This window comes from Oncorhynchus nerka, linkage group LG8 (assembly GCF_034236695.1).
Source record: "Oncorhynchus nerka isolate Pitt River linkage group LG8, Oner_Uvic_2.0, whole genome shotgun sequence".
NCBI lineage: Eukaryota > Metazoa > Chordata > Actinopteri > Salmoniformes > Salmonidae > Oncorhynchus > Oncorhynchus nerka.
Window position 1 is genome coordinate 70,521,085 of NC_088403.1, and position 26,700 is coordinate 70,547,784.

Below are 26,700 nucleotides of genomic sequence, written 5' to 3' on the forward strand. Positions count from 1 at the left end.
TATTTCAGAAAATCATAGAAAATCACAGAAATCTCGCAGAGCTCCGCAGCACACTTTAAAAAGATTTGTAAGAACACCCTGCAACTGGATCTGTAACCGTTGAAAAAAAAAACACCTATCCGTGAACATCACCAATCTGTCGTTGTACGATTTCTCTTAAATGACGAAAGATAAATGGCTGGTTCTTTTTTTATTGACACCGGAGGCTCCTTGACTTTGAGGTGAAGTGGAATTTTTTTTTCTCTATTTTCATTTTGGACCTTTAATCCCAGATAAATGGCCATAACTCAAAAACCGTTGAGGCCTAGACGCCATCTTGTTCGGGGCCAACTGCCCATTATGCCAAACATACGCTCACCGAGTTTCGGCTTCGAAATATTTTCCGTTTTCGAGATAAGGCCCCGTCGTGAATCGTGATGTTTTGTCCAATAGCAATATGATTGCTTATGCCCTCTTGTGGGATATTCCGGGACAGCGGAAAAATTACCAAAATCGTATTATTTTTGTAAAATGGAAACCGAATGTCCGACAAAGTTCATTTGATGACTTCCTGGTAGGTCCGGCCCTGCCGCTCGGCCCGACGCCGTCCGGGAATTTTACAAACGATTTTGGACGTCTAGTAAGGGACCGTACATTTGCAATATGGACTTTCTCACTAACCATACAGCAACTGCCGAAATCTAACCGGCCGCTGGCTACAGAGCACAATTGTTGAGATGCACCGAGCCTCTGCAAGTGCTGGAGCGCAAACTAACAAGTCCACCAACAGCATAGCCTGACAAGACTGGACACGCTTGGTTGCTCCTTGTGGCAATTCCAAACAGCTGGGGAATTTGATCAATTGGTATTGTGTTTGCTTAGCATGCTATAGGTAGTGGGATCGATGCCCGCATTCCCCAAAAACACATTTTTTTGTGGATCCAAGAAAGCTGCAGTTCACACTTCATGCAGCCTTGTCTTACGACAACCTACTGTCATGTAGCAATGACAAGCAACTTTAATGTAACACTGATGTCAAAATGTCAGATGAAAAAGCAAGACATTACTTACTTTCAGAGGAGCAGCGTAGCACACACCATTGAGGCCCACAAACAAAGCTGTGGAAAGTTTCCTTGAAGCCAGAGCATAAATAAAGAACAAATACAAACGCTACAACCTGGGATCGAACCAGGGACCTTTAGATCTTCAGTCTAACGCTGCCCCAACTGAGCTATTCCGGCAATTCACTCAACATAATTCTGTGGCACCCTTGACAATTCACATGCATGTGACTCATAATTTTGACACTCAAAATATACATAATAGCCAGTATGGGGATCGAACCCATGACCTTAGCGTTATTAGCACCACACTCTAACCAACTGAGCTAACCGGCCATTTGCTATTTTGCTCAATTGTTGAAATGCACCGAGCCTCTGCAAGTGCTGGCACGTCAACAAACAAGTCCACCAACAGCAAAGCCTGACAAGACTGGACCCTCTTGGTTGCTTCTTAAGGAAATTCCAAACGGCTGGGGAATTAGCTCAAATGCTTTGCACGCGTGAGGTAGTGGGATCGATGCCCACATTCTCCAAAAGCACATTGTTTTATGGATCCAAGAAAACTCCAATTCACACTTCATGCAGCCTTGTCTTACGACAACCTACTGTCATGTAAACAATGACAAGAAACTGTCATGTAACAATGACAAGAAACTCTCATGTAACACTGATGTCACAATGCCAGATGAAAAAGAAAGACATTACTTACTTTCAGAGAGCAGCGTATCACACACTCTAACCAACTGAGCTAACCGGCCGCTGGCTACAGAGCACAATTGTTGAGATGCACCGAGCCTCTGCAAGTGCTGGAGCGCAAACTAACAAGTCCACCAACAGCATAGCCTGACAAGACTGGACACTCTTGGTTGCTCCTTGTGGCAATTCCAAACAGCTGGGGAATTTGATCAATTGGTATTGTGTTTGCTTAGCATGCTATAGGTAGTGGGATCGATGCCCGCATTCCCCAAAATCACATATTTTTGTGGATCCAAGAAAGCTGCAGTTCACACTTCATGCAGCCTTGTCTTACGACAACCTACTGTCATGTAGCAATGACAAGCAACTTTAATGTAACACTGATGTCAAAATGTCAGATGAAAAAGCAAGACATTACTTACTTTCAGAGGAGCAGCGTAGCACACACCATTGAGGCCCACAAACAAAGCTGTGGAAAGTTTCCTTGAAGCCAGAGCATAAAGAAAGAACAAATACAGATGCCCTCACTTTGAAATAAGTAATCAAGGTTAGTTTGTATTTCATCCAACGTGATTGCTACATTATATGCAATTTCTTCCACTTTTTGAGTGACACAAAGATGCTTATCTAAATGGTGAAACTGCAACATATGTTAAATCAGACTCACTTTGACTTTATATAGTGCACCAAGAGATAATTTCTTGCTTACGGCCATACCGGCCTGAGTGAGCACTTCCTGTTTGGAAAGTGAGACAGGTGTTGGTGATTAAGTCGTGAGTGAGTGTTTGTTTGCTTGAGAGTGTTTGCTTGAGAGCTTTTTTGGTTATTTTCAACGTTTTTTGAAGTATAATTTAGATTTTTGCATTTGAACAAGTTTAAGTTTGCCTCGTTTTTTTCCCCCTTTGCAGTTTTGCTGCTTGGGGGAGAGTTTTTGTTCTCATTTTTGTTTACTATGACGGACAACATGGCAATGACTAGTGGAATGGACAAGGACAAAGAATATTCTCAACGGAAGAAACATGGAGATGAAGGAGGACTGAAATATGGCAAAGAATTTACGGTGGCAGTGGAGTTGATGGGAGAAGATAAAGTTACAACAATGGAGTTACTACGTTCGATTAAAGAGGTGTGTGGGGAGGTGGTGGGATGTAGAATGAAAGGAGAAATAAAGTACGAAATTACAATGCGAAATGGAAAAGGAAAGGATTGGTTAATGGATGGTTTAATGATTAGAGATACAAGGATCATGGCGAGAGATATGATTGCCAATGAGCTAGTTGTATCTTTCATGAATCTTCCGTTATACATCGAAGACAAAGTCATACTGGATAAGCTGAGTAGCTGGGGTGTAACTGCTGTCTCAGAAATAAGGAGGAGAGTTTGGCCAGGTACAGAGATCGTGGACGGGACGAGAATCTGTAAAGTAAAATTCACTGAAACAGTACAATCGTTGCCATTTTCGACATAATTTGAGACACTGGAGGGAGGAGAGTATTTCCGAGTAATACACGATAAGCAGGTCAGGGTTTGTCGACGGTGTATCCAGTCTGGGCACATAGTCAAGGACTGCCCTGAATTTAAATGTTTCAAGTGTGGTTAACAGGGTCATTATGTGAGGGAATGTGTTGGAGGGAAGGGCAAGGTCTTTTTGTGGTGGATGCTGAAAGAGACTAGAGGAGTGCAACTGTGGAGAGGTTTTGGCTGAAGAGGGGAGTAAGGAACTGATAGAGGAATTTTAGATTCCTCTATGCTTTAATTGCCAAAACCAATTAGCACTCATTTCTAAATTCATTAATGAATTGTAAGTTCATTAATTATGCATGAAATAGATTGAGACCAGTCTTAAAAGCCAGGTAAGAGTGTTTAATTCCAGAGAGTACTGACCCAAAATACAAAGAACATTACATTATAAAGAAAGTGAACATAAAATGACGTCATCAGTTTCACACCCTCTCCCAGCCTTACAATGGCGTAGTATTCGGTCCTGGAGATAGTTTCACTCCCCTCATAAACTACATTCCAACCTGTCTAAAGGATATACTTCTCTCCCCTAATGGAATCCAACCAAAACATTCTTATCTGTTTGAAAAACTATCTTATCCCTCCTTCTTAAACTTTCCCAGGAGACACAGACACAATTCATTTCTGCTTACATTTTCAGTAACAGTTCAACTAAAAACCCATACTTTTCAAATCATAACATAATAGTATTAGCATAAATGGTTCTAATCATTAATGTATACATAATTGATCATCTAAACTATATTTTCCTCTAACAGGAACTTTTTGAGGAAGCAATTGTATCACCACAAGAAGGAGAAGAAGATGGAAGAGAGGACGTGGTGGAGGGTGGAAGGGAGAAGATGAAACAGAAGACAAATGAAATAGGGAGCAGTATGGATTCAGAAATAAGAAGAGGGAGTTTTCAGGAGGAGGGGGGAGTGGGCTGGGTGGAGGAACTGGGGACTCACAGACTTTGGGGGGACCTCGAGCGATGTGGGTGCCTCGGAAGGAGGTGAAGTGGAGGGGAGTGGGATGCTGACAACGATACAGGAGACACAAATGGGCACAGGAAAGAAGATTTTGAGTTGGTTGGATGAGATGGATTTAGAGTCAATTTCAGATTCAGTTGACATGGAAAATATTGATAGAACAAGGGGAGGCTACAGGAAGAGGAAAGCGGCGGTGGAGGTGAAAAAGTGATGATTGATATGTGGAGAGGAAAATCCAGACAAAAGATAATTTTCTAGAAGGCAGGTGGTTTTAGGGGATTTGAAACAAACAAGGATAGATCTGGTTTTAGTAAAAGACGGTTGAAGGAATTTCATGAAGGATATTATGTATGTTTTGCAACTTTTAGTGCTCATGCAGGTTTAACATTTTCAGTGGGCTTAGATAAGGAAAGAGCAGGGGGTGGAATATGGTGTATGAATGCAGGGTATTTAGAAGATGAGGAATATGGGAAACAACTTAAATATTTGATAGCATGTGAAATGGAGGACAAGCAGAAAGAGAATGATAAGTGTTTATGGTGGGACAAGGTTAAGGAAAAAATAAAAGTTTTTAGTATAAGATATGCAAGGAAAAAGAGGGGTAGGATGAAAAGAAAAGAAAATGAGTTGAGAGCTAAATTGGAAGAAGAAATGGGGAAGTGTGACAGTGAACCTAATTATAATATAGAAATGTTTTTAGAGTTGAAAGAAAAATTTAGTAAATATGAAATAGATAAGTGTAAGGGGGCTTTTATAAGAAGTAAAGCAAAGTATTTTTGAGGGGAAGAAATGCACTTTGTTTTTTCTTGGATTAGAGAAGAATAAACAGAGGAGAACATTCCCTGCTCAAAAAAATAAAGGGAACACAAACAACACAATGAAACTCCAAGTCAATCACACTTCTGTGAAGTCAAACTGTCAACTTAGGAAGCAACACTGATTGACAATACATTTCACATGCTGTTGTGCAAATGGAATTGACAACAGGTGGAAATTATAGGCAATTAGCAAGACACCCCCAATAAAGGAGTGGTTCTGCAGGTGGTGACCACAGACCACTTCTCAGTTCCTATGCTTCCTGGCTGATGTTTTGGTCACTTTTGAATGCTGGCGGTGCTTTCGCTCTAGTGGTAGCATGAGACGGAGTCTATAACCCACACAAGTGGCTCAGGTAATGCAGCTCATCCAGGATGGCACATCAATGCGAGATGTGGCAAGAAGGTTTGCTGTGTCTGTCAGCGTAGTGTCCAGAGCATGGAGGCGCTACCAGGAGACAGGCCAGTACATCAGGAGACGTGGAGGGCAACAACCCAGCAGCAGGACCGCTACCTCCGCCTTTGTGCAAGGAGGAGCAGGAGGAGCACTGCCAGAGCCCTGCAAAATGACCTCCAGCAGGCCACAAATGTGCATGTGTCTGCTCAAACGGTCAGAAACAGACTCCATGAGGGTGGTATGAGGGCCCGACGTCCACAGGTGGGGGTTGTGCTTACAGCCCAACACCGTGCAGGACGTTTGGCATTTGCCAGAGAACACCAAGATTGGCAAATTCGCCACTGGCGCCCTGTGCTCTTCACAGATGAAAGCAGGTTCACACTGAGCACATGTGACAGACGTGACAGAGTCTGGAGACGCCGTGGAGAAAGTTCTGCTGCCTGCAACATCCTCCAGCATGACCGGTTTGGCGGTGGGTCCGACATGGTGTGGGGTGGCATTTCTTTGGGGGGCCGCACAGCCCTCCATGTGCTCGCCAGAGGTAGCCTGACTGCCATTAGGTACCGAGATGAGATCCTCAGACCCCTTGTGAGACCATATGCTGGTGCGGTTGGCCCTGGGTTCCTCCTAATGCAAGACAATGCTAGACCTCATGTGGCTGGAGTGTGTCAGCAGTTCCTGCAAGAGGAAGGCATTGATGCTATGGACTGGCCCGCCCGTTCCCCAGACCTGAATCCAATTGAGCACATCTGGGACATCATGTCTCGCTCCATCCACCAACGCCACGTTGCACCACAGACTGTCCAGGACTTGGCGGATGCTTTAGTCCAGGTCTGGGAGGAGATCCCTCAGGAGACCATCCGCCATCTCATCAGGAGCATGCCCAGGCGTTGTAGGGAGGTCATGGTTTTCCACTTTAATTTTGAGTGCGACTCCATGGGTTGATAAATTTGATTTCCATTGATAATTTTTGTGTGATTTGTTGTCAGCACATTCAACTGTGTAAAGAAAAAAGTATTTAATAAGAATATTTCATTCATTCAGATCTAGGATGTGTTATTTTAGTGTTCCCTTTATTTTTTTGAGCAGTGTATATTAGAAAGATATCAAATGTAAAGGGTGAAGTTGTCAATGTTTATGTAGAGATATTAGAAACAGTGCAGAATTTTTATAAGGATTTATTTAAGAAAGGGGAGGTGGATGAGGGGTGTGTAAAGGAGATATTGGATAGTGTGGATGTGCAAATTGATGTAGAGGATAAACAAATGTGTGATGGGAAGATAACAGTGAATGAAGTTAAAGATGCGATTAATGGTTTACAAGTAAATAAGAGTCCTGGAGTAGATGGGATAATTGCAGAGTTTTATAAAATATATGAATGTTTTTTAGCACCTATTTTATTGGAAGTTTATCAATATATGGAGGATAATAATAGTATTTCAGAATCTATGGTGACAGGGCTGATTTTATATAAAAATAAGGGGAGCAAATTGAAACTGGAGAATTATAGGCCAATTAGTTTATTAACCTCTTAAGTCGACCCTCTACTTTTTTGAACATTCTGTTAAAAATCGCGCAACATTTCAGCGCCCTGCTACTCATGCCAGGAATATAGTATATGCATTTGCTTAGTCTGTGTGGATAGAAAACACTCAGACGTTTATAAAACTGGTTAAATCACTGCTGTGGCTTTACCAGAACGGCATTTACATCGAAAAGCACAGGAAAAACTGATCACTGAAAATGGGAAAATATATCCATGCGCTACTTGAACCCATTGATAAAGGTGAACCACAATTAATTGACTGAGGTTGCAGTACCTACAGCTTCCACACGGTGTCTAGAGTCTTGTCATTTCCCTTCAAGTTTTTTCTTGGTCAAACACATGCAGGGCACCGTATCTCCTTAGGTCTAGGACCGGATATTTTCGTTGAGTTTCTAGCCGGACATTTTTCCAGACGGACAGCTAATGATCTTTACATCGCCTCCTGATGAATTTTATCGCTTATTAACGTTTACTAATACCTAAAGTTGCATTACAAACGTATTTCGAAGTGTTTTGTGAAAGTTTATCGTCGACTTTTTGAATTTTAAAAAATGACGTTACGTTTTGAAACGATGTTTTTTTCGTTTATCACACAGTCTACATATAACGATATCTAGGCTTTATATGGACCGATTTAATCGAAATAAAGACCCAAATAGTGTTTATGGGAAATCTAGGAGTGCCAACAAAGAAGATGGTGAAAGGTAATGAATGTTTTCTATTTTATTGTGCGGTTTGTGTAACGCCGAAATGCTAATTATTTTGTTTACGTCCCCTGTGGGTCTTTTGGGGTGTTACATGCTATCAGATAATAGCTTCTCATGCTTTCGCCGAAAAGCATTTAAAAAATCTGACTTGTTGCCTGGATTCACAACGAGTGTAGCTTTAATTCGATACCCTGCATGTGTATTTTAATGAACTTTTGAGTTTTAACTAATACTATTAGCATTTAGCGTAGCGCATTTGCATTTCCAGAGTTCTAGTTGGGACGCAAGCATCCCGAGTAGAAGCAACAGGTTAAATTCAGATAAGGTATTACACCTAAGATACTGGCAAATAGAATGAAGCAAGTTTTAAATGATATTATAGCACCTACACCTAATTATAGTGTGCCCTGGTAGAGATATTGCTGATACAATTAGAGATGTGATTTAAAAAAATTAGTTTTAAGCATAGATTTAAATAAAGCTTTCGATAGGGTGGAACATGATTTTATGTTTAGGGTAATGGATAAATATGGTTTTGGTAATAGAATAGTAGGATGGATAAAATTATTATATAAGAAGGCAAGAAGTAGGGTGAAGTGTAATGGGGTTTTAACTGATTATTTTATTCTTGAGAGATCTGTGAGACAGGGGTGCCCTTTATCAGCTTTATCGGTAGAACCTTTAGCAGCATTTCTTAAAAAAATATCTTATAAATTGTGTACAGACTCCACAAGGACGTTTTAGTTTGATTCATCAATACGCAAATGATACCACTATAACAGTTAGAGATGAGGGAAGTGTAAAAAGGGTGATGGAGTGTTTTAAAGTATATGGACAGGCATCGGGTGCAAAGGTTAACATGGATAAGTCAGTAGTAATGAGTAAGATTAATGAGGGGAATTTTGTATTAAGTCATGCTAGATATGCAATAAGATTAAGGAATTTAGGTCATTATGAAGGGAAAATTGAGAGTGTGGATTTTTGTTGTGGTATTTTAGAGAAAGATACATAATATATAGAAACGGTGGAGGAAACTGTGTGTGAGTACTGTAATTGAAATTCTATCAAATGGAAAACTTGTAATTCATTATTAATTGGTTTTAGTGGATAATTGTGTTACTTTTTCTTTTTCTGATTTTGTTAAAGGGTGAATTGTTCATCTTTTATTGTCTGAATGTTGTAAATAGTGTGTTTTTTATATTATATATATATATATTTTTAACCTGTTAAGACTCTAGGGGCAGTATTTCATTTTTGGATAAAAAGACGTGCCCGTTTTAAGCGCAATATTTTGTCACGAAAAGATGCTCGACTATGCATGGAATTGATAGCTTTGGAAAGAAAACACTCTGACGTTTCCAGAACTGCAAAGATTTTCACTGTGAGTGCCCTAGAACAAAACCTTCAGGCAAAACCAAGATGTTTCAGCAACCAGGAAATGAACAGGATTTCCGAAGCTATGTTTTCCATGATCTCCTTATATGGCTGTGAATGCGCCAGGAATGAGCCTGCACTTTCTGTCGTTTCCCCAAGGTGTCTGCAGCATTGTGACGTATTTGCAGGCATATCATTGGAAGATTGACCATAAGAGACTACATTTACCAGGTGTCCCGCACGGTGTCCTGCGTGGAAATTGGTGCGTAAAACTCAGCTACTAGTATTTTTCCATGCGATTCTGAGGACAAAGCAAGCTTCCAGGAACGGCATTTCAATGAAGAGATATATGACAAAACACCTTGAGGATTGATTCAAACAACGTTTGCCATGTTTCAGTCGATATTATGGAGTTAATTCGGAAAAAAGTTCGACGCGTAGGTGACTGAATTTTCGGTTAGTTTCGGTAGCCAAATGCATAGTAACAAAACGGAACGATGTGTCCTACACAAAGAATCTTTCAGGAAAAACTGGACATCTGCTATGTAACTGAGTCTCCTCATTGAAACATCTGAAGTTCTTCAAAGGTAAATTATTTTATTTGATTCCTTTGCTGGTTTTTGTGAATATGTTGCGTGCTAAATTCTAACGCTAAATGCTAAGCTAGCTATCAACACTCTTACACAAATTATTGATTTTCTCTGGTTCAAAAGCATATTTTGAAAATCTGAGATGACAGGATTGTTAAGAAAAGGATAAGCTTGAGAGCAGGCATATTTATTTCATTTCATTTGCGATTTTTAGAAATCGCTAACGTTGCGTTATGGTAATGAGCTTGAGGCTGTAGTCAGGAACCCGCATGCGGGGGGGGGGGTGTGTAGTATGAAGTTAATGTGCCCGATCTCGGAAGCTAAGCAGGGTCGGGCCTGGTTAGTACTTGGATGGGAGACCGCCTGGGAATACCAGGTGCTGTAAGCGTTTTGCTCCAGTAGAGGGTTCTCTTGTGTCATGCGTGGAGCAACTGCCTTTTATTTATCACCCTAATAACGTATTTTTATTGGACTAAAAGGCAGTTTGTTAGTGCTTCCCTGCCATGCCCTGATCAAATCCAATAATAGGCAGTGCATTTCCCTCAATCTAGGCAGTGCATTCAGCATTTGTTTTTAGGCTAGGAGACTGTCAATGTCTGTAGTCATTAGGGCCCTGTAAAATCCCTTCAATGTTTTGCCTGATCCCCCCCAAAAAAAAAACAATTCCCCCTATTCTCCATTTACATTTCCCCGTTGACTGTTTGTCCCTGCATCTGTAGGTTTTTGCTCTCAAAAGAACCCCTTTTTATAACATGATTGGATGTTCTGTCCACGACAACGTTTAAAACCCTAGCAGGAAACTACTTTTGAGGTCTGGGAAAAACGGAAGACATATCGATTTTTCAATAAAGCGTTTCACATTCTCCACTGGTTGAAATACTATCCTGTGTCCTCAGATTAATGGAGTTAGATAGGTTTTTTCCTCTATATATGAATTAAGAAATCAATCATGTTTAGTCTATTGTATAGTTACAATGTGTAATCATTGATATCCCAGGAGCAGTAAACACTTTAAGTGTATAATTGTAATACATACATGCAGACACCGCATCGTTTGATATGACTGAAAGTGTGTCATACCTGAACCGCACCTTTATTTGCCAGGGAAGAGTACATGGTCGGTGAATATATTCAATGTACAGGCTACAATATGGGAATCTCATACGTGGTAATAACTAAAATACATGTGTATATAGGTCTTGCATCCTTGGCACAAAAGGTATATTCTACTCTTGGCTTCATTAATGCCATTCAGACTTGCGGTTCATTGATTGGTATGAATATTAGTTTAGAACTGTTTTAGGGTCCATACCCAGAGCGGCAACAGTTATTTTTTAATCCGACTCAAGCAAGTAAATAGCTAGCCATGTTCCTTCAGCTGCATTGCAAGGCAAGCTTACAATTGTGCAGTCAATGCTATGCGGATTCACAGCTGTACATTTCAATGAAACATGGTGAAGCCCCAAAATTGCCCTCGCTAGAAGCATGTGTTTCAGACATAAGGAAGTGGATGGCTGCAAACTTTCTACTATTAAACTCGGACAAAACAGAGATGCTTGTTCTAGGTCCCAAGAAACAAAGAGATCTTCTGTTGAATCTGACAATTAATCTTAATGGTTGTACAGTCGTCTCAAATAAAACTGTGAAGGACCTCGGCGTTACTCTGGACCCTGATCTCTCTTTTGAAGAACATATCAAGACCATTTCGAGGACAGCTTTTTTCCATCTACGTAACATTGCAAAAATCAGAAACTTTCTGTCCAAAAATGATGCAGAAAAATTAATCCATGCTTTTGTCACTTCTAGGTTAGACTACTGCAATGCTCTATTTTCCGGCTACCTGGATAAAGCACTAAATAAACTTCAGTTAGTGCTAAATACGGCTGCTAGAATCCTGACTAGAACCAAAAAATTTGATCATATTACTCCAGTGCTAGCCTCTCTACACTGGCTTCCTGTCAAAGCAAGGGCTGATTTCAAGGTTTTACTGCTAACCTACAAAGCATTAAATGGGCTTGCTCCTACCTATCTCTCTGATTTGGTCCTGCCGTACATACCTACACGTACGCTACGGTCACAAGACGCAGGCCTCCTAATTGTCCCTAGAATTTCTAAGCAAACAGCTGGAGGCAGGGCTTTCTCCTATAGAGCTCCATTTTTATGGAACGGTCTGCCTACCCATGTCAGAGACGCAAACTCGGCCTCAACCTTTAAGTCTTTACTGAAGACTCATCTCTTCAGTGGGTCATATGATTGAGTGTAGTCTGGCCCAGGAGTGGGAAGGTGAACGGAAAGGCTCTGGAGCAACGAACCGCCCTTGCTGTCTCTGCCTGGCCGGTTCCCCTCTTTCCACTGGGATTCTCTGCCTCTAACCCTGTTACGGGGCTGAGTCACTGGCTTACTGGGGCTCTCTCATGCCGTCCCTGGGGGGGGGTGCGTCACCTGGGTGGGTTGATTCACTGTTGTGGTCAGCCTGTCTGGGTTGGCGCCCCCCCCCCTTGGGTTGTGCCGTGGCGGAGATCTTTGTGGGCTATACTCGGCCTTGTCTCAGGATGGTAAGTTGGTGGTTGAAGATATCCCTCTAGTGGTGTGGGGGCTGTGCTTTGGCAAAGTGGGTGGGGTTATATCCTTCCTGTTTGGCCCTGTCCGGGGGTGTCCTCGGATGGGGCCACAGTGTCTCCTGACCCCTCCTGTCTCAGCCTCCAGTATTTATGCTGCAGTAGTTTGTGTCGAGGGGCTAGGGTCAGATTGTTATATCTGGAGTACTTCCTCTGTCCTATTCGGTGTCCTGTGTGAATCTAAGTGTGCGTTCTCTAATTCTCTCCTCTCTTTCTTTCTCTCTCTCGGAGGACCTGAGCCCTAGGACCATGCCCCAGGACTACCTGACATGATGACTCCTTGCTGTCCCCAGTCCACCTGACTGTGCTGCTGCTCCAGTTTCAACTGTTCTGCCTTACTATTATTCGACCATGCTGTTCATTTCTGAACATCTTGGTCATGTTCTGTTATAATCTCTACCCGGCACAGCCAGAAGAGGACTGGCCACCACACAAGCCTGGTTCCTCTCGGTTTCTTCCTAAATTTTGGCCTTTCTAGGGAGTTTTTCCTAGCCACCGTGCTTTTACACCTGCATTGTTTGCTGTTTGGGGTTTTAGGCTGGGTTTCTGTACAGCACTTTGAGATATCAGCTGATGTACGAAGGGCTATATAAATAAATTTGATTTGACTGCTTTAGCCAGCTCGATTCTTTACATCCACTGTTTCACAAGACAACTGCCTGGTTTGTTGGTTCTCAGGAGTCCCTGAAAGACGATTTACAAATTCATTCTCCTAACACCAGCTAGTCTAACTTGCTAAATAGAGATTTGTAATTTAACTTTGACCAAAAAAAGCCATTTCTCTACATTATCACATTCCTCTCAAATTGTACATTTGCTTGACTCGTTAAGGCAACTTCCATCTGTTTTGTCAGCAATCTTCGTTGAGCGCCACAAGGCAAGGGTGGCTCGTGTCAAAAGTAGTCTTTGGTCATCAAAGCCTTGGGACCCAAATGCATAATGATTGCGCAAACTCCCCCTTGTGGTGGTCTGGAGCAATGAAGCCGTCCTGCGGTGCAAGCTCGCAACTTTTTAAGGAGTGTCTTCAGACCCCGCTGTTCCGTACGGTGTGTTTGAAATCTTATCCTGATGCGGAATAGATTGCAACGTAATCATAGAGACCTTCGTAGTTCGGACTTGGAGATTGTGAAGAGATGTCTTGTGGGGAATGCATGGGTGTCTGAGCTGTGTGCTAGTAGTTTTAAAAAACAGACAGCTCGGTACATTCAGCTTGTCAACACTTCTTACACAAACAAGTAGCGATGAAGTCAAGCTCTTCCCATTTGAGCCATGAGAGATTGACATGCATATCATTAAAGAAGAAATGTCCATATTTGGATGGAAACCAAGCGGTATCAAGGAAAGTTGTAATTTCAGTTGAAAATTACCAACACTGCATCCAACCACAGCCCTGCTGGTTTCACTTTGGCAAACCACTAACATTGAGTCAGTTCATCCTACTGGACATTGGAAAGCTTTTGTTTTGACACCCATCGTTTGTCCTAGACGGGAAATTGGTGTGCAACACTTATCTCCCTCCGGTGGATGGTTCAGAGTTCCATGCTGATTGATACATGTCAGATGACAAGCCTACTACATGCCCCTTGGTGTTAAATGCAAATCAGATACAATTAAGGTAGCTCCAACGGTTAGGATTGTTTTATATAGAACACTTTATTTGACATGTTAGAACAAGACATTACACCCAAAGAATGTATCCAGAAGAAACATATAAATGACGCTCCTCAAAGAGGTCTTTGACATGTCATTGACCTGTTAAAAGAGAGAGAAACTATTAGTTCAGTTATGGTCTGGCAGGGTCTGAAAAGCATGAAACAAGACCTACCTCTTTTCGAGTTCTCCTGATTCACACATTGTCCACTACAGGGGCCGCCAGAGGGACTACTGGCATCACAGATGACCACATCACAATGGACAAAGACCTAGGAATCAAAGATTTGATGGTGTCATAAAAATGTATGATTGCCACTCACACAAAATTAACCAATAAAGATTGTTGGGGTAACTTTGTTACCTGGCCACTCGGCTCAACCGCATCCTCGGCGAAGGAAAACATATAGGCCTCAAAGCGTTTGACGTGAGGGGGGAAGTGGACCCTGGCATCAGCTACTACCGGGTGGAAGACGACACGGTATGGATCCTCGGGGTTCTCACAGCTGCCAGTGTAGAGAGAGGGACTAAGTTAGGAACAAGAAAACGCTGCAAACCCCAACCGCCTTGTGTACGAAGTCTTGTGGTGGTGTCATGACTGTCCTGTGAGGATCAGATCAATATACAGCAGAAGTGGGTTCTTTCTCCCCCTCCAGTACAACTAAAGGAATGTTTTTGCTAACAGGCTTTTCCCAACAAAAATAACCTGTCTTGAAAAAACATATTTCATATACAATGTAAAGGCTCGAGACTTCCTACCTGTAGAGTGAGGACGTTTCTAGTAAAAATAAAAACCAATAGGAATGGTAACAGAAATTAACATTAACCAGAAAACAGTGAGGCGCAAGCTACACGTTTGGAACTTTCCTAAACTCACAAGTACCTAGAAAAATGAACTTAAGTGAGATCATTCTGCTACTATATCCAAACCATCCTACTCATCACCCACTGAGGAATCAGCGACAGGGTTGATTAGCCCATCTTCCAGAACGAGTGAAAGGAAAACCCATCCTGTAGTTCTGTTCAAGACTGGAGCCACGGACAACCAACGACATTGTGATCTCATGTAGCCAATCAGAGAGAAGACCAACCACCTACCTTTCCACGTCGGGCATCCCGCATAAATACATTCATGCTTTTACTCCAAGCTGGTGCCGGTTCGTGTGTTCAAAAATGTAGCAATGATAAGTGTCCCTTACGGAACGGTGGGGGGTGTGAAGAGAAACCTTGTAACAAGCTGTCATATTGTGTCACCTGTGTGTTTAGCCTGTGTTATTTAGTTAGCTAGTAATTCAATTAAACCAACTTGTATAGTACTGAATCATAAGGCTGGGGTTTTTGCAGCTGCAAGGAGGATACGATGTAAGGGTTAATAAGTTAACTATCAATTTAATAGATTTATACCGTCTAGAGTTTAAGTCGGGAGACGGTAACTCTAAAACCGCTTCCTCGGCACCCCAAATCCTAACATGATTCATTTAGAGTCGGCTAACAATTAAACAGTCCTCAGATAATTCAAGGTCACGTCACGACAGTGGTTTGTTGGTTTTAATTTCTGATCTTTTGGCCCATCAGACGTGGATGAATCTGATTTAGTACGTTTTTATTTTATAGAACAGAAATTGGGCTTTCCATCAACAATATTTATTTATTTTGGTCTACTGCAATGGCTTGTTAAATGACGGATGTCAAACATGTATATTCAAGTCCATTGACATGAGGTGAGATGTCCCTCTAAATGGTTCTTAAAATTCTAAATGACCCAGAATGGTCAGACTACAGGCGACCTGAATATTGATCAATTGACCGTGTTTTAACCAAAGTTGCCGAATAGACAGTCGGTATCATCAACAAGGCAATCATATTTTTCAACACGAGTACTTCATTTTAAACAAGAATTTCATGCAATGCGCCAGAGCAAATCTTCCGCTGTTGGAATAATTGGTCACACATAATCAATTCTACACCCACGACATCGGATTCACATGTGGAGGACTTCTGTGAACGGCGCAGCTCTACTATACAAGTAACCTACGCAGACAGTTTAGGCCTACTTTTTTTATTTGCATCTTTGGGAGGTTTATCCTTTACTGTTTAACTGCCAGATATTAGCAAAAAGGAATTTGTGAAATCTGAAGACGTTACATTAAGAAACAAACGCCCACACCAGTACAAATCCACTTGAGCTGAATGACGATGGTCAGGATTTTGCACAACGAGATAGTTGCAGTTGCAGCTGAAGTGACAAATCTGAACTGCCCATTTAGTGCACAGCCATGTGAATATTGTGCCTTTTCCTATGATATACAAAACATTTCAGCCTGTTTCAAAAAAAAAACTGCTATGACATTGCTGATTTAATAAACAGCTGCAAAATTACTCCGTGTCCACATGGCCAAATTTAGGTTTTTGATTCCATTTCATAAAAATGGTAAAATAGCGTGATTTCATAGCATTTTGCAAACCCGATCCCCCAAATGAATGGTTTTGACCAATAAAGTTGCTTCACTACACTGCTTGGTGTAACATGCATCCACATACTGAAAAGGCACCCGCAAAATAAAGTCATTTGCATTTGCAGCGTGCATAATCACGGTCAAAGTCATTGTAGCCCATTACAATGTAGTAAAAAGTCATCTTTCAATAGTTAACCAATTTAAATTCTTGAGATAAAAAATTAGGCCAGCGTGTCCATCTGTGGCAAAGTGCTCACCCAAATCAAAAATGTAGTAACATTTTTTCAAATATGAACATTAGCTAGCTAAATAAGGTTAGCAAGATGCTGCTACACTTGACCGTGGTATTTCTTCATGTTTAGCAACTCCCAATTAGCGCATTCCTCTAGGACAGGAAATTCAATTGAAAGCGGCATCAACTTCTGGGGATCCTGTCAACTTATCCTATTCAGTTTCAAACATCCATGCTGCACAGGCATCTGAACCATCCTTTAGGTTTAGTGCAATAACTGAATTCAACCCAAAACCAACAACTATTCAGTCAGTGTTAAGAGCAGTTGTATGAAACCAAATCGGAAAGCCAAGCCAAGCTTGCCAGCCGCTCTTGATTTCCATTCGACTGACCATCAGCTTGGCACAACACGCAACTGTAGCAAACCAAAAGGATAACATTGAGTAAAAAGGTGTAGGTAACGCCAACATTAACCTTTTCACACGCGAGTTCCAGATATCTTCAACAGTCGCCCCAGTGGGAGTTGATTTTATGCGCGTGATGTGAGAATGCACTCACTGTTCCAACATGTGGACAGTTAACCCGCGCTGACCTCAGACCAAGGCACACTACCTGCTAATTTTCTATAGGCTGTTTCAACTTCTAATTTTGCCTCATTCATTCACAAAAGTAGCCCATTTCACTGTTGCAGACCATTTCTATTTGAGAATTTAATGAGCCGGACAAACTTTCCTTCAAAAGAAAGCCCAAGCACTTCCCCAGATCAAGTATACAGTCCTTGCCTTCCTTACAAATAACTGTGGACATGTGCATTCCTATCAAAGTGCCTTATTTTCTGTGTAACGTGTTGTCGTTTCTACTGAGTACCGTAAGTATAATGTACTTAGCGTTTTATTAACGCGTTCTGATTCTTCCCTAGATTGTAATGGACACGTGTGTAAAACACTTTTGAAGGTGGTACTGAATATGAGCTAACATCATACAATCACGTAAGCGTCTGTCAGACTAATATTGATCTCAACTGGAGTACCCCCATTGTCTTAACACTGAAGTCGTCAGTTGATTTCAACACTGCATAAGAGTGTAAACTATGGTACCTCCGTGTTGCCAGATAAGACCGCCCTTGCCAGGGGTATATAGCTTAGAGAAACTGTCTTCCCCGCCATGTATAGTTGATAAATTCCCAGATCTTTGTAATATTTCCTGCATCATCCTCTTCACAATACCTTCCCCAAAGGACTTAACTATATCTTGCAACTCTGTTTAGCTTTCGTGCTACGGTTGTATTTGGGGAGGTGACGACAATTGGCATTTTGTATAGGTACCTGTAAACTACTTGTCATGTGTATGTCATAACAAGTACAAAGATTTGTCACATGCTGAAGTGGCCAAACTAAGTTAAGATCTCAGGCAACGGGCGCAGTGAACGGCATTCTAGGAGTTCTTGCTTGACAAACATGGCTGCCATAGTTTCTAAACTAGATTTACATGGCTCCCTTGTACCGCATCATACTGTAAAACAAGTCAACCTGTTATTTAGACTAGATGATAACGTTAACATTTATATATTTTACAAGCAAAGGTGGAATAAAGTTGTGAAGACCTTTATTTATCATCAGTACAAAACATTGTTTAGATGCTTTTCAGACAACGCGGTTTAGAGTCGTTTGATGCAGCATACGTTCCGTTCCAATGATACGCTGCAGGGACCACTCAGTGATAACAAGCATGTGATCGTACCCGCCAGAATCTCCCATAAGTGTTCAATTGGGTGGAGATCTGGTGACAGACCGCACATGGCTCACATCGTTTTTAAGCATTGTGACCACTCGACCTATGGATGGGGGCATAGCCACGGTAGCCAAAGTAAATTGCCTGCCAAGCATGATAGGTTGCTAATTACTCAGGAACCACACCTGTGGAATAACATCCACCTCTGGCCTGCTCGCCTCCCTACCACTGAGGAAGTACAGTTCCCGCTCAGCCCAGTCAAAACTGTTCGCTGCTCTGGCCCCCCAATGGTGGAACAAACTCCCTCACGACGCCAGGACAGCGGAGTCAATCACCACCTTCCGGAGACACCTGAAACCCCACCTCTTTAAGGAATACCTAGGATAGGATAAAGTAATCCTTCTCACCCCCCCCCCTTAAAAGATTTAGATGCACTATTGTAAAGTGGCTGCTCCACTGGATGTCATAAGGTGAATGCACCAATTTGTAAGTCGCTCTGGATAAGAGCGTCTGCTAAATGACTTAAATGTAATGTAAATGTAATAACACTTGTTTAGGCCCAAAAACAACATGTTACCCATTAATGATGAGATTCCACCGGGGTCGGGAGTCGCGGTCCTCGTTGAGGGTGGCCCAGCAGTGGTCAAGCACCAGCGCTACCTTGGGATCAGATGTGGTCAGCTCCACCTCAAAGTGCAGAGGCTGTCTCAGGTACCTCACCACTGGATAGTCCTCCTCCTGGTGGAACGTGTTATACGAGGCGTCTGGAACACAGAACAACCGGGGGTCGTGTTCAGTGGGCAGCATCTGAACTTGTCCATTAAGAAATGCTCATTTATCATATCCTGTTGTGCCTTAATGAACACAATCCATTTATAGCTAACACTACCCACCCCCCACCAGAGGCTTCTGACAAATTCCCACATCAGCTCCTCACCGTTACTCCATAGCCACACCTGTAGATCTCAGAAAGCAAGAGTAATATATCATAAGGTTTAGATTTTTGGGAATGGTTTTGTAAAGGAGACCTTCCAAGATACTTTGAGGCTAGGGGTCAAGTTGAAATTCTGAATTTGTACACGCTTACCCTGAGCGAGTCTCATTCTGACCATTAGTCGACCCGTCCCAGTCTCGGCAAAAGGCTCATTGTCACGCGGCCTGGTCAGGAAGGCCAATGTGCGAGTGATGTTGGCCACATAGTAGCAGGAAACCTTTAACCTAAAAAGAGGGATGTAAGCAACTTCAATAGGGAAACTTCAAGCAGTGGAGTGGACACTGGTAGTAGAGGCACATTTTCCCTGTATACAAAGTATTGAGCAATTGGTGAAGAGAAATAAACCTATGAAAGCTAATAGCTACAACTGATGAGTAATGCACTTACTGATATTCATCCTCTGAAGACGTCGTGGCATTCAGCTTCACCTCAAGTTCATCTGGCAAGGAGATTTCGTTCTCATACAGCATGACATTGTTGATAAACTATGTAGTAGAGGGGAATTGCTTATTACAGCCTGCAGAAGCAAACAGTCCGTAAATACACAGTACCCATCACCTCAGGGTAATAGTCATTTTACCTTCCTGGTGGTACCACAGGAGTTAACAGTGAAGTGGAAGTAGGCGAACCGATCGTCGCTGTAGGTGGGACCACAGGCGGGGTCGCTCAGGGTCAGCTGACCGGGGTTCAGACCGGGAACAGCCTCCACCTTAACCGCCAGCGCAGTCATCGTTCCGTTAGAGAAACACTCTTGGAGGTGGGGGAGCAAAAGACAGGTAGCCATCAGACCTGGGTTCTGTATTTGTTACACTTATTGAGCTTGAACCAATGGAATGGCACCAAAAGTGCAAACCATGCCCATCTGGTACTATTAGACTCACAGTATTTGCAAGGAACCCAGGTTTGGTAACCATGTTAAACACCTATTTATCGGAAGTAATTGTTTGAGAACCAACCAGTCAGCGTTTTGAGGAAGCTGCAAGCCAGGGAAAAGTATTTGATGGTCATGTTGTTGTAAGGATTCAACAGAGCCACATCCAGTCTGCTCCTGACAGAGGACGAGTGAACTGACTGGGAACCAATGGGAGAGTTCATTAGTCCAATATTGTATGCATGTATACAGGGTAAGGAAAGCGAGGCTAGCTAAAGCAATTTAGGTTATGTTTTGGGAGAGCGTCGTACCTCAAACACTGCGTCCGGCGAAGAGAAGGGCAACGTGATGGTGAAGTCTGTGTCGCCTTCTGTTAAATACTGTTGAGCAAACTCATGGTTAAGCAGCCGCTTGCCAACCAAGACCACAAAAAAGGGCTCTTGGTTCCTGTAGTCCACAGTGATGTGGAAGTTCTCCGAATCACAGTTGCCAGTGACTGAGGGTGGCACTACAAGGACAAACAGGGTTGTGTTCATTAATTAAGCACAGAAAACAGGAAGGTACTACTTGAACTGGTCCAAGAAGAAACCCTTGTTTAGATTGCAAAATGTTTTGCTAAGGTGGGACTGAATAAACACGATCCTGGCAAATCAGGAACAGGGTCCAAATACTCTAAAGCTTAACATTTTCTTTGTAGAAAGACCGCATAGGAAAACCCTACAGTATGGCTAGTTGGGCTTTCACTGCCCATTTCCTTTCAGGGCAATTATTAACGAGAGGAAACCATTCAACAGTAGTTTGGCGTAGTCCAGAGGCATACCAATGTCCAGCAGTACAGCGTCCACAACGGCAGAGTGAGAGAAAGGAGCGTACTCTGGAAAGATGACCAGGCCGTAGATCAGCTGAAGAGTGAAGGTTGTGACACCTTGTTCCGCCCTTCTCTGTAGTGAGGTTAAAAGCATTGGTCAATTGGTCAGCATTATTGTTGTAACAGAACTCTATTCAACATCAAGTGACAACTAAGTACATATGGGGACTATTAAAACAAACTATATACTTAAAGTAATGTTGCCCTCATTCCTCTAAATCAAATGCATGCAACTGCCAACATAATGGATACAAAGTACATTTGTGCCATTATTTATTTTGTTGCCCTCATTCCTCTAAATCAAATGCACGCAACTGCCAAAATAATGGATACAAAGTACATTTGTGCCATTATTTTGTTGGTGGCCCACTTATTAGGGCATGTACAAATCACTGTGCGTGGCTTTGCATTTAACAGAAACACACCTCCTTAAAGACCACCGGGTCTGAGAAGGGCACCTCCATCCTGAAGGTCTTCAAGGTGTTGTCCGGGGATCTCTGCTCATGAACATTGAAGCCCCTGGCGTTGCACTCTGCAACAGTTAGCACCATGGTGGGAAAGGTGATGTTCAGCAGCTCCACATCAAGGTTGAAGGTCCCCAACTCAAGCACAAACACTGCCTGCTCAGGAACGGTGTCTAAGGGCGTGTCTGTTCATTGGCAAACAAAGGAAAACATTTTGAAATGCGGTAAAATGGAAGTTGAAAATTGACATTTGTTATTGGGTAAGTCCAGGTATTGCCTCCCCATTTCATTACATTTTCTTCTGTTTTGTGCCTAATGAACAACCCAGGCATCCCAAATTACCATAGTCTGGTTTAGTTAAATAGTGCCTCACAGTTGCGAACTTGTGGAGGCCTGGCCATCGGAGGCGTTGTGATAGGGAAGAGGACTTTATAGCTGGTGTCCTCATGTGCGACCTCCTCGATCCACAGCAACTCAAGCATGGGCTCAATGGTGTAAGTGACAAAGTACTGGTCATCCTGAATATGGCTCTGTAAGGGAGGCAAGTGATGAAGTCAGGCTGTAATACACAATTTGAGTGCAAAAACAGGTAAATGTTCCTTATAAGCCAGAAAGTTAAATACAATTATTCCACCGCTTGTCTTTTTGCCGCTCGTAATGTAAGACAAAATATCCAAAAGGAAAGTATTGGTTACCAGACTTTAGAGAGCTGGTAGGTGTATGGTTGTCAACTTGCATTTCCGGCGGTGTGCATTTTCAAAGCAACTGACACGCAAAGTAAACACTTGCACAATATGTAAACAGCAGCCGAGTGTGGCTTGCATTCAGTCGACAGTGGCAAAGCTACCGGCTACCTAAAAAGTCAGGTAAACAATCCTTTAGTGTGGATATTTGGTCTCAAATTTCAAGCGGCTAAAGGACAAACTGCAAAGACAAGCGGTAGAGTATGTTTAAATGTAATTTCATGCAACATTCACACAATTTTGCAATCCATTGTATATTAGCCTGATTAAGCAGACAATTGCTCAATAAGAAACATTTTACACAAGACAACGTTTCTAGGAGTTTACCCATGAGAGATGGCAAAGGGTTACTGCAAAGCACTGACAACTGCTGTAGTAAAAAGGGCTCTACAAATAAGACTTAGAAATTAAACAGGAACATTTTACTCATCCAATGCTGACCTTGAAGTAGCCGCCAACCGCCCCCACTGGAATTTTAACAATAATATGAGCCTCTGTGACTAAAACCGAGTAGTTTCTGGCAGCCATTTCCTCAGTGTCCAGCCTCTTAGCGTCAATTCCCATGTACACCTCCAACATGGTGAAGGCATCAGAGGACAAAAGTGGGTCTATGTGCTTGGGCATGTACCAGGTGATCACTTCTGGAGTAAAGGTCACTGCCTCTGCAGTGAAACAAGAAGCCAAGTGCACATCAAAACAGAACATTTTGCAACTGAAAACAACTGTGCCATTATTTGGAAAAAGTTCCAAAACATTTTTCCAACTGAACACTACATGAAAGTCTTGTCTGGAGCCAATTAAGAACTGGGCTTATAGGATCTTAAATTATTTCGCACTCAACCTGGTGTTGGACAAACAGCCGTGGCATCTACTCGAGTAACCAGCCACTTCTGCTCAAAGAAGGTTGAGGTTGAGAGCACCCGCATCGGAACCCCAGCTACCTGTTCAGGGGGCAACCACACCAGGGCCGTGTTCAGTAGGGCACAACGTATTAACAATATGTTGTAGAGTTCAGGTAGGGCCACCGTTTCCAAATGTTTGCTCTACTGAACATGACCCAGTTCATGGAGGTCAGCTTACATTCTGGAGGTATGTCTCCTCTGCATTATGAGGGCTTCTTAACACCAGCCGTGTGGGAGTGTTGGCTATTGCATAGCCCTTTCTTTGGACCTCATCCACATTCATGACATTCTTGCTAGGACTAAAGACGACTGCTGTCATTTTGTATCCTGAAGCAACAGCCTGTCTCAGGAAATGGAAACATGAATTAAACAAAATGTTCAACAAACGCACATTGTTTAGCGCCATCCTGTCATTTTGTAGTGAAATTACAGAAACTGAAATACGGCTACCTCAGCTCCTCTCCGGAAGTTGCCGCTCCTTGCTTTCGGGCGCCCAGTGGGCTGTTCGGGGATGGTTTGGATGTCTGGAAGAGTCCTTCTGACAGACACCTAGAGAAGAAAGGCCATTATTCCCTATGCATTTTCTCCCTCCCATACAATAGGAAATCAAGGGCCAGTTCTCAATCTGTCCACTCGCCTCCTTAAATGCATTGAGAATAGGCCTCTAAAGTTCTCCTATGTGCATTTTGAAGAGGCGAGTGGAATTGAGATAGAGAGTCAAGACCTCTACGTTGTGTCGCAGAAGAAATGAAACACTGGACAGTTGTAGCTCTAGACAGATCATTTATACAGGCAGTACGACAAGCACGACTGTAAACATGTCCATTGGGGCATGCTCTGCTCACTTGCCTCCATGTAGTTGCGGGCGCACAGAATCTCTCGGGAGGTCCAGGGGGTGTAGCTACAGGTTTTGCCCACTCTATACACAGGGTCTTCAGTTATGTGGTTTCCTGGCAGCCTGAACTGCATGACCAAGCTGAACATCTTATCATCCTAAAATGAAGGGGGAAGGGAAAAATGGCTTCATTATATAGCAAAAAACTAAATTCAGGTGACATTCATGCAAGTTATAGACTGTGGAAAAATTGGCTAGATGAATGCAGCTGCCACTGTATTGAAGCCACACTACAGGAGTAGAGCTCAATAGTTCACATCACTGCAGTCTGTATCAGAAAGTTGGCTGGCCCTCTGAAAGCCCTCCATAAACTTCTGCTGTACCTTACGTCATCGTTAACTTAGAGGTAAGAGATACCAGACCCAGGGGTGGCGGACAATGGAGATCCTTTTGATATCCACAGAGTTAAGTAAAACTGCTTCAATGTTCTGGAACCAGACTTCTAATAACATCCATGCGCTAAATTGTATGTATTAGCAACTCTACGGCAACTCAGGCTTATTGAGGACATTTTTTTACTGAAGAATGGGTTTTCAATTATTTCATTTTTCCATCTAGTGATGCAAATATTGACTTGTATCTTTGTGTATACAGGGCTCATCTGTAAAAGAGCCTGGTCTCAGCATGACTCCATGTCAAAAGTAAATAAAATGACCTTGCTACAGTATGAGTTGCAAATGCAGTGACACTGAAAGGCAAACTGTCAATTTGAAGTACAAGCAAACGCTACAGTTCTTAGGGTTACCATGTTTTGGGAAAAGCAGTTTTGAAGAGAAGCAAAAAACATGGCATTCCCCATGGGGTCAAATTTAAAGCTGAATCCACACTGAGTAGCAAGGTCAGGCGTCAGGTTTATGATTTGTGTGTCATCTGGAAGGGATGGAGATGGTGTGAACACAATAGTTGACAAGCAATATCAAGCCATGAATTATGAAAGGAGAGAAAGAGAATCATAAGAGGCAAACTCACTGAAGACAGCATCAACCTCTTCAAAAAGAGGAGCGACACTCAAACGAATAACGTTACCAAGGCATTCAGCGTTGAGGTCATCTGGAATAGGAACGGTTAGTTGAAAAAAAATCTTTTACAAAAATAGTCAAACGCTTAGTCCTTAAATTTGCAAGGTACAAAATGCATACTTATAGAAGGTGTCTGTTGTGCTTGTATGCCCACAGCTGCCATCAATAGGCAAAACAACCTGTAAGGCATTTGAGAAATTATTATGATTGATTAAAAGGAGGAAGAACACAACTCAAATGTTTGCGTCGCATAAGACTCTCCTAGGCCTGCTACTACTTACCCTGAGCTAAGGAAAATAATCATTGTAGAACAGATTTGTTCTGATAAAATACACAGCTACAGAACCTGATATATGACCCAAAGTGTGCAGCCTACAGCCCAGGGGTATGCAACTTTTACCCTATGACAAAGGCTTCCCACATTCAGTCACCTGAACCCCAAACCCCAGATTTTCTTTTTATTCCCCTAGCCCTACAAAGCTGATTCAAATAATAATCCAGCTTTGTTAATCTGAATCAGCTGTGTAGTGTTAGGACAAAAACCTAAATGTAAGGCAACTGTTCAATTTTAGAAGGGTGCTCCGCCCTCACCGCTTTTATCCATTCATGTCAGGGGCCATGGACCGGTGCACCTCGGCTCAGGTTAATAGAACTCCCTCATTAGCAGCACAACAGCCTTTCACAGGTGAAAAGCATAATTACCCAACCGTCTACAATTGTAGCCCAGACAGAGAGAAAGATATTGGCCTCTAATGGCCAAAATGCTGCATTTGCATGCACTTTCACAATTTGAATGTAGTCAACTGGGTGGGACTACCAACTTCATTGGCTGAGCCCTACTGGTGACCCTGTTGAAGTCATGTCCAATCGGGTCATCAGAAGGGCTCAGACAATTGTGAAGAAGAAATGTTACTACTTTAATGTGAAGATAGCCTCATTGGCGCTGCCCATGCTGTCACAGACACTATATTGGCACAGATACATAGATGAGTCTTTTGGCTTCTTATTATCTTCTTGTCCAGAGGTGCCCAGAGTAAACTGCCTGCTACTCAGTCCCAGAAGCTAAGATATGCATATTATTAGTATATTTGGATAGAAAACACTCTGAAGTTTCTGAAACCGTTTGAATGATGTCTGTGAGTATAACAGAACACATGGCAGGCAAAAACCTGAGAAAAAATCCAACCAGGAAGCGGGAAATCTGAGGTTGGTCATTTTTCAACTCATTCCCTATTGAAGACACAGTGGGATATTGGTCATGTTGCACTTCCTAGATGTCAACAGGCTTCCACTAGATGTCAACAGTCTTTAGAACCTTGTTTGATGCTTCTACTGTGGGGTGAGGGCGAATGACAGGGAAATGAGTCAGAGGTCTGGCAGAATGCCTTGAGCTCGTGACGCTCGTTCACATGAGAGCGAGCTCTGTTCCATCGCAATTCTACAGACAAAGGAATTCTCCGGTTGGAACATTATTGAAGATTTATTTTAACAACATCCTAAAGATTGATTCTATACATCGTTTGACATGTTTCTACGGACTGTAACAGAACTTTTTGACATTTCGTCTGCTCCTAATGAACACGCTTCGTGAGATTGGATT

At 42.4% G+C, this 26,700-nt stretch overlaps 1 protein-coding gene and 2 non-coding genes across 3 annotated transcripts; all 3 read right to left on the bottom strand.

Moving 5' to 3' along the window:
* Nucleotides 1-1,147: 1,147 nt before the first annotated feature.
* Nucleotides 1,148-1,220, bottom strand: trnaf-gaa (transfer RNA phenylalanine (anticodon GAA)). The gene has a single exon. It is a non-coding gene; the product is annotated as a tRNA-Phe (tRNA).
* Nucleotides 1,221-1,302: 82 nt separating this feature from the next.
* trnai-aau (transfer RNA isoleucine (anticodon AAU)) lies at nucleotides 1,303-1,376 on the bottom strand. The gene has a single exon. It is a non-coding gene; the product is annotated as a tRNA-Ile (tRNA).
* A 12,533-nt stretch (nucleotides 1,377-13,909) lies between these two features.
* On the bottom strand, nucleotides 13,910-25,541 carry LOC115121277 (uncharacterized). Its single transcript, XM_065022036.1, has 21 exons — nucleotides 25,382-25,541; nucleotides 25,221-25,279; nucleotides 25,051-25,131; nucleotides 24,827-24,951; nucleotides 24,036-24,179; nucleotides 23,637-23,735; nucleotides 23,365-23,526; nucleotides 23,126-23,225; nucleotides 22,726-22,946; nucleotides 21,915-22,071; nucleotides 21,503-21,726; nucleotides 21,030-21,150; nucleotides 20,521-20,717; nucleotides 20,295-20,409; nucleotides 19,919-20,088; nucleotides 19,726-19,823; nucleotides 19,432-19,562; nucleotides 18,922-19,108; nucleotides 14,290-14,431; nucleotides 14,101-14,197; nucleotides 13,910-14,027 (listed from the first exon to the last, which is right to left on the bottom strand). The coding sequence occupies exons 1-21, from the start codon at nucleotides 25,402-25,404 to the stop codon at nucleotides 14,020-14,022; spliced, it is 2,661 nt and encodes an 886-aa protein (XP_064878108.1). The 5' UTR covers nucleotides 25,405-25,541; the 3' UTR covers nucleotides 13,910-14,019.
* Between the last annotated feature and the right edge of the window lie 1,159 nt (nucleotides 25,542-26,700).

Coding starts and splice junctions, on each gene's coding strand:
- LOC115121277 (XM_065022036.1), bottom strand. CDS start 25,404: ATGATTATTTTCCTTAGCTCAGG. Junction 24,180..24,826: donor ACTGCTTTTCCCAAAACATG/GTAACCCTAAGA, acceptor CCTTCATTTTAG/GATGATAAGATGTTCAGCTT. Junction 23,527..23,636: donor ACTTCCGGAGAGGAGCTGAG/GTAGCCGTATTT, acceptor TTCCTGAGACAG/GCTGTTGCTTCAGGATACAA.